Raw genomic sequence first — 12,328 nt, forward strand, 5'->3', positions numbered from 1 at the left:
GAGACCCTACGAGAACCAATCAAAAGCATGTACATTTTTGTGAGCCATTCTATATGATAATTTGTGGGTTACTATTTTTTGAGAAATTTCAAAAGCTCCTTGTTTTGAAAACTGTTTTGTTTGACAAGAAAGCTACCTCAATTTTTTTGCGCTGTAATTTCAAACTAAGAGTTTAATTTTGGGTGAATTCCCGTCCCCAAAGTCACGTGCTTATCACCTTTACTGTGATTGGTCGACAGTCAGACGCTAGTCACGTGCCGTACTCGTCGATCAGCACAGCCAGCTCGATGGACGCAAATCCTTCATTTTCACTCAAAAGTTTCAGCATCGACGAAAATGACGTCATACCGGAAGAAGGGTATTTTGTCTGAGTTAATATTTTTTACATTTTTAATTTAAACTTCTATATATCACTTAATTTACGACGTACAAGGTACCTGCAGGTAGTAAGGCCCAGTTATTCGCATCACACTAACGAACTGCATTTTTGTTGTCAAAGAATGTCAAAAAAGATAATTATAATTGGTAACTTAATTATGATGTGCTTTTTGTGACAAAACAAGGTACTAATGTTGCCAGGCATACCTGAATTTTGCAATCAGTCTCAAATCATGTGATTGTATCGTACCTTTAGATATTTGCCCTTTTCACATTGAATTCGTCACTGCACAGTAATGGGAAGGGGCACAGCGGCTAAATAACAACTGATTACAACACAAAGCCTTGTTGAATTCAAAATTCGGTGTCTAAATAAATTGTTCAAACTTTTTTCTTAAAGTTTACTTTTAAACAACGTGTTATCTTATACACATCTCTTTCTGTACTTTACTCCCAGATAACTCATGTTGTTGCATCCTCCCTCACCACACCGCCATAAAAATGTCAATCGTGATGATAACATTAGGTTGTAGCTCGGATAAGGACTGCCCAAAATCAACTCCCAATTGTAGACCTCCCTTTTATAATTATTACGTCTGAATGGCAAAGCGTCCTATGTTCTCCCATAGCTTAAATATTTTCCCCTCTGTTTTACAGAACCGAAGGATTTCCCAATGAAGAGGTTACAACCGGTAGGTTTTTTGCGCGAGTTTGATGAGCAAGTTTGAAGGATTTTTTATCAAGCTCCAAACTTAACTGAATCCGCAAATAAATTGTCAAATAGTAGAGAATTTTTTTTCTACTGCTTGCTTGTGTACATTAGTAAAGACTACGCATGTTAAGATTTTCAGAATCAAAATGGAATTTTTAAAGATTTTTGTTTCAATTATTTTTGTGTTGCGTTGTACAGATGTAAATTCATCCTTATCTGCTGCTGACGTCACCAGCCAGGGCAGTTTGTCCGAAATTATTTATTCGGTGAGTTTTCAAGACATTGTATCAAAAAAGCAAAACACAATGGTCTAAAAGGGAAATTTATTATTATTATTATTTGGTTGTATGACGTCATCTTTCTGTGACGTCATAGTTTGCATTTTTTAATTTTTGAAAGGGACTTAATATAAGCTCGATCAAATGTAAAAGAAGGTTTGTCATTTGAGATACTTCACTTGCGGAAAATGAATTACGTCACTTCCAAAATTAGGTCATCTGTACATGACGTCACCCTACAAGCACATTTTAAAATGATCAAATCCTGTTTGTGATAAGCCAATTTAATAACTTTTATTAGGAGGAGCTGCTGGACAATTTCGCTTTAAACCTTCATCGCATTGAGAAAGATGTGCAGAGATGTGACAGAAATCACGCTTACTTTGCACAGGACGCAAACCTCGACAAATTGCGCAACGTGATATGTTGTTATGTATGGCGGCATCTCGACATCGGATATATGCAGGTGACTTTATGGACGAAAAAATGGTTACAATTTTAGGCATGTTTGCCTTTTTTAGTGCCCGGCTTTTGACCAAATATGCAAACTGTCGAAATATGACGAGAAAAAAATCAAACCATGTCTATATCGCGATGCTGGAAATCTTATCAAGGCGAAATATTGTGTCTTTCAGTATATTACAGGCAGATAGGAAAAAAATATAGCAGCCATTTTGTAGTCAATGTCATGTCCATAATTACTACTAAAAAAACATACCTTGGCTGCTCGCCATGTGTAATTATATTATAGACGACATTACAATGGTTTAAACAATCTTACAACAAGATTGCACATTTTAAAATATGTGTTAAATGTTCTGAGCAAGGTCTCGCCAGCAGCTACACACGGACCCCATTAGAAATTGGCCTTATGTTGTTCTTACACCCAACCGCTTATAGACAATAAAAACAATACACACGATATGTTTGTAGGGAATGTGTGACATTGCCGCTCCCCTTCTACTTGTTATGAATGATGAGAGTTTAGTCTACAGCTGCTTCCTCCAGCTCATGCAGAGGATGGGTAAAAACTTTCCAAACGGAGGAACTATGGATTTGCACTTTGCCAATATGCGCTCACTCATACAGGTTCGCATTTTGGATATATTCTTAGTTTCAGTCACATAATGCTTTATATTAAGGTAAAGCTGCCATATTTCACCAATCCAGCTTATAGATTGATTTATAGTAGCCAACAATTGAGCGGCAAAATTATTTTTTACCTAAAACTATGGTAGAGCTACTAACACAAGAACTCACAGTAGATTGTTTTTCTAAATTCTGGTAGGTGGCGCACGCAAAAAAATTTAAGGTAGTTTGGGTAAAAATGCTGACGATTAGGGCTATTAGTTTTGGTCTGAGGTTTCATAATAATAATAACAATAAAATCAACCTAAACCCCAGTTCTTTATGTTAAATTTGCTCCCTAACCCTATCCCAGTCTCGCTGTGAATTTAAATAACTGTACACTTTACGCCAGGGGTGGGGAACCTACTTAGCACTGCGGGCCGCATAAATTACACAACATTTTCGGGCGGGCCAAATATTTTTAGTTTTTTTAGTAGTTTTATATTTCATCGCTCCAGATTTGATTTTTTATGCTTCATGTATGCAACAAACACGGCATACAGGTTTATCACTTATTTCGACTAAAAAATTAGAGTCCATTATAGCGATCTATCTTTTTTCTAAAATTGTATTTTAAATAGTAATACAAAGATCAACGCTACAAATGACTTGTTACTGCTAGGAGAGGCAATCGAGTGACTGTTACGTCACAAATATATGGCAACTGGTTGAAGGTGTGACAATTTTCATAAGTTTGGCGTCATAATGTGGAATGGGGTAATGTCGAAGTCATTTCAAGGAAATGTTTGTACACAAACATTTTATTGCTTTTTTAAACCAAATTGAGACGTGGGCCACATTAAAGAAGCAAGCGGGCCGCAGGTTCCCCACCCCTGCAATACGCCATCTATCGATATTTGGCAAACCTTTTCTACTGAGAGTTCTTGTGTTGGTAGATCTACCTAAACAACGCACTTCAACTTAACTTATTTCGTGAATTGATTTTTAGATCCTAGACGCGGAATTATTCGAGCACATGCACAAGAATGGTGACTACACACATTTCTACTTTTGCTATCGATGGTTTCTTCTTGATTTCAAACGAGGTGAGTTCTTAACCTTTGCTCAAACATTCGAACTCTTAAATTTGTTTTGTACATTTAAATAGTTTTTGCAGATTGTATATTGGGTATCATTGATTGCTTGAAGAAATCCTTATGTTTACAAACACAGTATTATGGATTTATCTGGCAATTTTGTGTGTGTTTGTTTCACCAAAGTCAAACGTATGTGTCAGTAATTTTTCTATCAAGCTGAATTCCATGGCAGTAAATTACACTTTTGTACTTAGTTTTGCATTTTTTTCTGAGTCAAATTTATTTCTATTCTATTTGAACTTAAGCATATCCTACAGATTCTGTTTCGATGGATACCAGGGTTGCCAGTTTAAAAATGACAAAATCTGGCCGAACTACCCGTAAATTAAGGCCTAGTAGCTAAAAAGTCGGCTGAAATTTGCTTTTAAGCCAAATCCATTTGCTCTGCTGCATTTCCATCTGCCTTACCACAAAATCGTTTTGAGACTTTGTTCTGTTCTGCTTGATGGGAGTAAAAGGAAAAAGGCAATTCGTTTGGATTTGCTGAAGGCGCGTGTTTTAAATGCTGCAGGCGCAGTGGCAAAGCAAAAGGAATCTGCTACTTTTCTTGCAAGTTGCCATCAAAACAGTTGACAGTGGCCAGTGGGGTTAGATTTAGAAGTTGTGGTTGCCGTTTGGTAAAACTGCAACAGCCAAGTAAGCCTCTGAAGCAAAATGTGCATGTTCTATTTTGCATACGACAGTTATCTTAAACGCGGTGAGTTATGATTTAGGATAATGCAGCTGTTTGCTTTAACGGGTAGATAACTTATTACATTGATTGAACGGATCTTGAAAGTTAAAAAAGCAATGCGAGCTTTAGTATTTAAAATTGTGAGTCGTGCTAACAAGTTGATTTAAGTTATGTTTGGTGAACTGCCTGTAGGTTTGAGGAACAATGCAGACATTACTTAACCCTTTCGCTGTTATCCGTTTTAGTCCCCTTGGGTGTATATGCGGTATCCTGTCGGCGAGATTGTGCAGCCACCTATAAACTACTGCATCTTCCCAGTCTTCTGTTGGTCACACGCAGCCAGATAACCGCTAACCGAGCATTGGCAGGTGGCATATATTTTTGTCCGGATTAGTTTCTATATTTTGGTTAAGAAAGAACGCTTCAAACTTATTTCAATTTTTACCTGTGAAAGATAGGCACCTGAAAATGCACCAAAGTACTTGTTTATTCCGATTGACCTACTTTTTGTATTACCAAACAGCGACTGTGGGCATTAAGAAACGTTCCACGTAACCGACTTTACAATACAATGATGCAATCGGTCGGACAACATACATCGCGACGTTAATATTTGACACCTACTCTTCTAAAGTCGGTCTCAGGCATTGCATTTCGAATTGATAAGCAAATGCATTTTCTCTGTATTACAATCTTGTAATGTTGTCTGTACAAAACCTGAAGACGAGCATATTGCTACCACAGTGTATAATTGCGCCACATTTAAACTGGGTAGCAGTTGTTCAGCCTGTCAGCTGCCCAGCTGGTAGAAGTTAAGTTACATTGAGATAGTTGCATTGAGAAAAAAAGACTAAGCATTTTCAAAGACAGGCATGTTGCGCTGTGTTTATACATTCTTCAATCATTGAAATAGGGATTTTAACTACATGTAACAGAATAATCCGTCTTTATGACTTTTGTTTCAAATTGTTACTTACAGGATAGCATTGGGAGGAGAGTCCTGCTTAAATAATTAGCTGTCATTAAGTTTAGAAGAACTCAGTCATGTTTAGCAACAGCTGAATCAATTAATCTTTGTTAACATAATGTTGTAAATAAACGTGTGATGCCAGTTTATGTGACAAATAGTAACTATAGACTTTAAAGCAGTGGTTCTCAACCGGGGGTCCCAAACCAAAGTGATTGAAATTTTGGCCCTGGACCGAATGTGGTCGGCATTTAATGCACCATGTATAGGTTGCTTGTTAATAAAAAAGTACAAAAAAGCACCTTCACCTTCAAGGGGTCCGTAATCAGATCACAGTGTCGAAAAGGGTCCGCAAGGGCAAAAAGGTTGAGAACCACTGCTTTAAAGGCTAACCTGGGATTGTAACATATGTAGAATTTTATTGTATAGGTTGTATAGTCAATTTGTCCTAAACACCAATCAGTGTTCATTTGCTGTATTCAAAAAGACCTTGGACAGTTACAAGAACTGTATTTTTAACTTTTGTAGTATCAAATCTACACACTAACATTTTGCATTTGCGAAGGTCTTTGTAATGGAACAGAAAAAATTATAATTGTTAACATAAAGAAAGTAGGATTGTTAAATGCACATTGCAAAAAGACCAAAAAAACCTTAGACCAAGTATTGCTCATCCAGCAGTTTTTATTGTAAACAATCGACGTTTCGACGTCCTATACAAGACGCCTTCATCAGGATAATGACATAACTTGCAAGACGAATGTCTTTTAAAGCGACAAAATGCAAAACACACACATGTAAAACAGCGATAACAAGATCGCCGAAAGTCGATTGTTTACAATAAAAACTGCTGGATGAGCAATACTTGGTCTAACATTATGCCTGGCAGCAATAGCTTATTTCAAAAAAACCTTGTCGAAGATCTGATTATGATACAACAATCGAAGAAAGCCAGGAAAAGATAAAAACAATTGCAGTGCTTTGGAGAAAACTAGTTATCAAGCAAAGAATTCATATCTTATGACTGCATGCAAAATATGAATCAAGGTGGTGTTAGTTTTGCTGACCAAGTCAAATCCAAGAACACAACAAACTCTCAACATGGAAACAAAACAAAACCTTTCAAATGCAAAGTTTGTGAAAAATCTTTTTCCCGAAAAGATAATTGCAAAAAGCACATGTTAGTACATTCCGATGAAAAGCCTTTTCAATGCAAAATCTGCAGTAAAAGATTTAACAGAAAAAGTTTGTTGAAAAGTCACATGTTGGTACACTGTGATGAAAAACCATATAAATGTGATGTTTGTGATAAGCAATTTAAACGCAACCTTGTCTTACAAAACCACTTATTAATTCATGCTGGGATTAAACCTTTCAAGTGTAAGGTGTGTGATAAATATTTTAGACAAAAAAACAATTTAATCCAGCATGAATTGATTCATGGAGAGAAACAATACCAGTGTAGTTATTGTGACAAAAGGTTTTTCACAATCCCACACAAAAAACTTCACATGAAGACTCACATGGGAGAAGGTGGATTTAAATGTGACACTTGTGAAAAAATATTTTCTTCTTTTTTAAGGATCACAAACCATATGGTGACTCACACTGGGGAAAAACCATTTAAATGTGATTACTGTGAAAAAAAATTGCGATCGCAAAGCTATTTTCGAAAAGCACATAAAAATTCATCATGGAGAAGAACCAAAATGTGATGTATGTGACCAACAATTCTGTTCCGTGGCAAGTTTAAAAAGGCACACACTGATTCATACAGGAGAAAGACCATTTAAGTGCAATTACTGTGAAAAGCTGTTTCGTTCCAATTCAGGCTTACGAATGCACATAAGGCACCACATGGAAGAGAAACCTTATCAACTGTGATATTTTTGAAAAAGATTCACTACATGTACCGATTTAAACAAACACAAAAAGACTCACCTAAAGGAAAAAAAATCTGTGATTATTGTCAAAAAACATTTCATTCTCAATCAAAATTTCAAACTCATGTAAGGACCCACACTGGAGAGAAACCTTAAAAATGTGATATTTGTGAAAAACGATTTAATAAGGTTGACAAGTTGAATAGACATACACTGATTCATGCAGCTGAAAAGCAATTCCAATGTGATGTTTGTGACAAACAATTTAATTTCAAGGAAAGCCTTACTGCACACTATGTAGTTCACAGCGACAAGAAGCCATTTAAGTGTGAAATATGTGGAAAACTGTCCAAGCGCAAGCAAGATATAAAAAGACACAAGAAAATACACTTTTAAGAGAAAGATGCTTGTAATTTATAGTTGTGATGGGGTTGAACAATCGGCTGGAACTATTCAGTAACAAAACACTAAAAAGAGAGAGGATTGATAATAAGAAACCTATCTTGGGTTTATGTTTAAATGGTTATGGAGATATCACCTTGTGTTCCTGTTGTTGTTTTGTTACACCCTTAAAACCTTCATATCTTGACACACAAAAAACAATGATACATGTGGAAAACTGTGCAAGCAGGATGTAATAAAACACTAGAAAAAACAACATCAAGAGAAAGACACTTGTAACTTAAAGTTGTGATGTCTTTGACTGATTGGCTGGAATTATTCAGTATCTGAAAACACTAAGAAGAGAGGATTAATAAATAAACTATGCTGGATTGATGTTGAAATTGTTATGGGTTCTCCTAACTTGAGAGAAACACATATTAAAATCACTAACAAGTGGTAAAAAATATTGCATTATTTTCCTGATGGAGTTTGTTGTAGTTTAACATTTTGGCACACAAAAATGTATGATCATGATTTGGCATATTATTGCTGAACCCTTTTGAAATGATGCACATTTTAGCAGTGGTGATCATTTTAAATCCAACGTTATGGGAACGTGTTATAGGTAAAGTACATTTCGACTCATTTTTGAAGGGCAAAAAGGTATTTTTTCTTGCTCCAGCTGCAGCATAACAGGTGTCAGTGTAATTTATCCGATTTTAAATAGAAAAATGAACACAATAAAGACAGTGGCCATCGTGTTGCGTCATCAAAAATTTATTTCCAAAACAATTTGTCCAGTTTGCTATCTGTGTTTTCTAAGCGTAATACAGTTAAAGCAAAAAAAGTCATTTTTTGTGAAACACACAAAAAATAATTATTATTTATCGGTGGTTACGCTACCCAATAATGCACAGTAAAAAAATCAAGTAAAAGTTTAACATCAGAAGTCCTATTAAAGGCATGCATTGTTTGTTGTCGTGGTCTTTTAGAGCCGGGTTACGGCTCTAGTTTCACGCCTGTTTACAATTTCGTGACAGATTAACTTGCTTCAAAAAGGTAGTTTTTCCTGAAACCAGAATTGGTTGGCGCAAGAATATTGACTAAAATTGTATGTTCAAGAAACGTTTCATACAGATGTTTTTTGTTTAAGTGGATTCCGTTCTTCGCGTATTTTGAAAGGGCGTTAATAACTTATAAGAGTCAGGAAATGAACAGATAATGAAATAGAAGAGATTTTTTTTCAAAAAACATAATCAAGACCGGTTCTTGGGGCTTCTTACCGTTTTGCAAATAGAAGCAGACAAAAGTGTTTTACAAACTTTTTTCGACCTGTTTGTGACTAACTATGTGGTTGTGGTCAACAGTGACTAAATATGTTCTAAACGCTTAAACACGCGTTTGTCAACGCTGAGCCACATTCTTTTAGTATACTTGTTTTACCATCGTCTTTGGTGTTTTATGCATAATTGACAAAATGGAAGTAAACGTTTTTGATGACAACGCACATATATCACCAGTCACTACATGAAGAAAATAACATTTTTTAGGCGTAGGACAAAAAATACGTCCATATACTGATTTGAACTCTACAGATAAACTCTTAAATGGGCTCATGAACCAGCTTACCTATGTGTGGTTTTTCCCAGAATTATCATATGACGACGATGTGTTTTCTGTGTGGGAGAGAATATGGGCAGCAAGACACGTTTCATCAGAACACTTTGTCCTGTTCTTCGCACTCGCTATGCTGAAGACCTACCGAGAAATTATAATTGAGAACGACATGGATTTTACTGATATCATCAAATTCTTCAATGGTGAGTGCTAAAATTTTTTAAGTTTGTTGTAGGGCTAACAACACTATACATTATGGAAGACTAACTTTTAGCTACATTTGCTAAGTGGCGCAAATAGAATTATTCATTTAGCAGCCATAGAGGTGTAGGGCTGGAAAGTAAGTTTTTTAGAAATTTTAGGTAAGGACGTAACTTCTAAAAGTTTGTTTTTACATTTTGATTAAAATTACCCCAAGCTCTGTTAGCCAAAACCTTCAGCACGAATTAATATACCGTTTAAAATGTGCTCTTTGCGTCGCTGTCCGAAATTCAGCTAATTGTCGTGAGGCATAGTGTTAGTAGATTTTTCGTATTTTATCGGTTTCTGACAGGGTGTGTTGTGTAAAGTCGTATTTAAAAAAACACAATTATTATTACCACAAAGCACGTCTGCTAGCACTTAGTTACAACTGTTTAAAATTTCCTGCAAGAAATAAACGAGTTTATGTTTTTACAAAAAGCGCCCTTGTTGCCTCACAATAAACACATATTGTTATTTAGGTCTTATTGGCAACTGCAACTGATTCTATGATTGTAATTAGAAAGTGTTCGCGGGCAGTACAAAGGTCCCAGGGTGTGGACCACCTTAATTTAGAGCAGTGGCTCCCAATCTTTTTTGACGAATATCTTCCTTAACATTTCGAAATACTTCATTCCTACCCGGTTGCGAACCCATGATTTAGATTTCATTTCATTGAGTATTGTTCATTTTGTTAATTTTTTTAGAAATGGCAGAAAAACACGACGCACGAAACATACTTTCTCTCGCTCAAAACCTTCTGGCCGAAGTTCAGCAGATGATGCAAAAGTAAGTGTGCGCCACCAAGCGTGAAAAGGACACGTCACCTTTCTCAGACTTCCTCATTCACATTTTTGTGACTTTTTTCCCACAATTCACGTTTAAATGAGCAGAGATTATTGTGAAGCATTTTTTTCTTATTGGCGCTTTTCATAAGGATGCACTTTGTAGAAATTTGTACGCGTTCCTTAAAATGTTGGAAGTTTTTTTCCTCTTGTTACTTTCTAAATTTTTGTTTCCAGGATTGAGAATAGCATTATTGAAATCTGGAGCTTTTTCTTTTACAATATTTAATTTTGGGTACTCGATAAAAACACTTTTCTAGATTCGAATAAGCCAAGAACCGAATTCTTGGGATTTTTGCTGCGTCAATATTGTTTGATAACTTTTTGGTTCTTGAGATTTTTTACCAACACATTTGTCTTCAGTGTGTCGTTTGCACAACACGCAGTTTTCTGGCATTATTTTCTTTTCGTTGCACAGTGTATAGATGTGGATATTGTAATTTGTACGTTTGCAAAATGGCAGTTTTGGCGGTTTTATCGGCACTGTGCGCAGCGCAATTTTTGTCAAGATTTCCGAAAACTTTGCTCTGCTGCTGATTTGCACCTTAAGATAATATTTGACAAAGTTTTAGGCGAAGTTGTGTAAGTTGAAAAAAATTACGCTACTTAAATGCTCAAAGCTGCTCAAAAAGTTTACCTATTTTTTGTGCAGTAATCGGTACAATGTTTTCATAAGCATTTATGTTGTGGGTCAGATCCCTAAAAATGTATTTCTTCAATATTTTAAAACACAGGCGGTTTTTGTTGGCTGTATCTGTAAAGTTTTTTTTCTCCTTTTCACCTATTTTGTATTCATTAGTAATTTCATACACAGCTGCCATGTATTTGTATCAAACCACAATTGCACCAAAGATTTTAACAACCAAGGCTAAGAGATTTATTTTATTCTAAAAAATACATAGATGTTTACCTGACTATTTTTTTTTTTTTGTAAATCGACATTGGTCTTTAGGCAAACACTAAAAAATTAAGCGGGGTTTTCAATTTGTTTTGTGTTATATTTGTTGCTCTGTTTTGATCAGCGCATACCTTACATTTCATGTACATCTATATTCTGCGTTTTTTAAAGTTTATCACGTGTGCAATGTTACAGATAAGGACCTATAACTCTACGAAGCCAAACTTTTATATCATTTTACTTCATTTCTGCACGTAAAAAGACCATAGAAATTTAACATTTTTTGTGTATGGTACCTTAATTTATCTACATTTTTTTATTCATTGGCTTCAAGGGTTCCAAACTGCAGTAAGTTTACGATCATTGCGCAATATTAGTATGATGCTTTTTGCTATATTGCTGTATGTTGCAGTTCGTTGCATTCTTCATTTGTCGTGTGCTCCTTGTGTGGTATATTTTGTGCAATAGAACGACCTCCTCGGTTGTGCAACAGTGCGTGTGTGCTTCATGCTATTACAAGATACTAACTTCGATTTCGGCGACTTTATAGCCTACATTTTCTTTATTCCGGCGTTTTCCAAAATCTGTTACTTCTGCATTTACTAGAGTACAAAGAAGACCGACATAAAAATACATTTGAGTGGTTTTAGGTCTATGAAATAGCCACCTTCTGGTTGCTTGCTAACACGGACTTTGCTGAATTTCACTGGGTTTATTTTAGCTTTTAAAAATTTCCTTTTTGCAGAAATTAAATACAAATTTTTAAAGTTGCAAAATCACGTTCAAAGAAGGTGTTTAAAATATATTTCTACTACTAGGGATATGCTGAACCGAGCCCCAACCCGAATACCCGGTAAGCATCGCTTATTTTATTGCTCGGCCGAGTAGTGGCATGAACTAAGCTGAGCCTTAGACAAAAAAAAAAACGAAATATTTGAAAAGAAGACATGCTTTCAAGCAGGGGTAGGTAACCTTTTTTGCACTGCGGACCGGTTTGAAACTGAATTTTTTTTATCACGGACCGGCCTTTAAAAACCACAAATGTTCAGCACTGAAAACTAATTACAGTAATTACAACTTTGATTTTATGTGAACCTTGAGAAAGTTTTATGCGGCCCGGTAACAAACCAGTCACGGACCGGCACCGGGCCGCGGACCAGTGGTTGCCGACCAATGCTTTAAAGTTCAAACTACCATCCGCACTCAAGACATGTAACATAGGGTTGAA

At 35.9% G+C, this 12,328-nt stretch overlaps 1 protein-coding gene and 1 long non-coding RNA gene across 7 annotated transcripts in view; both read left to right on the top strand.

Annotated features, from left to right (window-relative positions):
* LOC145214686 (small G protein signaling modulator 2-like) overlaps window positions 1-12,328 on the top strand; it is a 43,346-nt gene that overhangs the window by 26,580 nt on the left and 4,438 nt on the right. For all 6 annotated transcript variants that reach the window (XM_080083265.1, XM_080083268.1, XM_080083271.1 and 3 more), the window contains 8 exons: window positions 240-358; window positions 1,036-1,070; window positions 1,289-1,356; window positions 1,670-1,834; window positions 2,302-2,457; window positions 3,446-3,542; window positions 9,150-9,320; window positions 10,065-10,146. In XM_080083265.1, the coding sequence (XP_079939391.1) occupies window positions 240-358; window positions 1,036-1,070; window positions 1,289-1,356; window positions 1,670-1,834; window positions 2,302-2,457; window positions 3,446-3,542; window positions 9,150-9,320; window positions 10,065-10,146 (893 nt within the window). The remainder of the gene's footprint in view (window positions 1-239; window positions 359-1,035; window positions 1,071-1,288; window positions 1,357-1,669; window positions 1,835-2,301; window positions 2,458-3,445; window positions 3,543-9,149; window positions 9,321-10,064; window positions 10,147-12,328) is intronic.
* LOC145214688 (uncharacterized) lies at window positions 3,759-5,094 on the top strand. Its single transcript, XR_013857098.1, has 3 exons — window positions 3,759-4,290; window positions 4,512-4,634; window positions 4,790-5,094. It is a non-coding gene; the product is annotated as an uncharacterized LOC145214688 (long non-coding RNA).

The sequence above is a fragment of the Phallusia mammillata genome, chromosome 2, assembly GCF_965637545.1.
Source record: "Phallusia mammillata chromosome 2, kaPhaMamm4.hap1.1, whole genome shotgun sequence".
Taxonomy (NCBI): Eukaryota; Metazoa; Chordata; class Ascidiacea; order Phlebobranchia; family Ascidiidae; genus Phallusia; species Phallusia mammillata.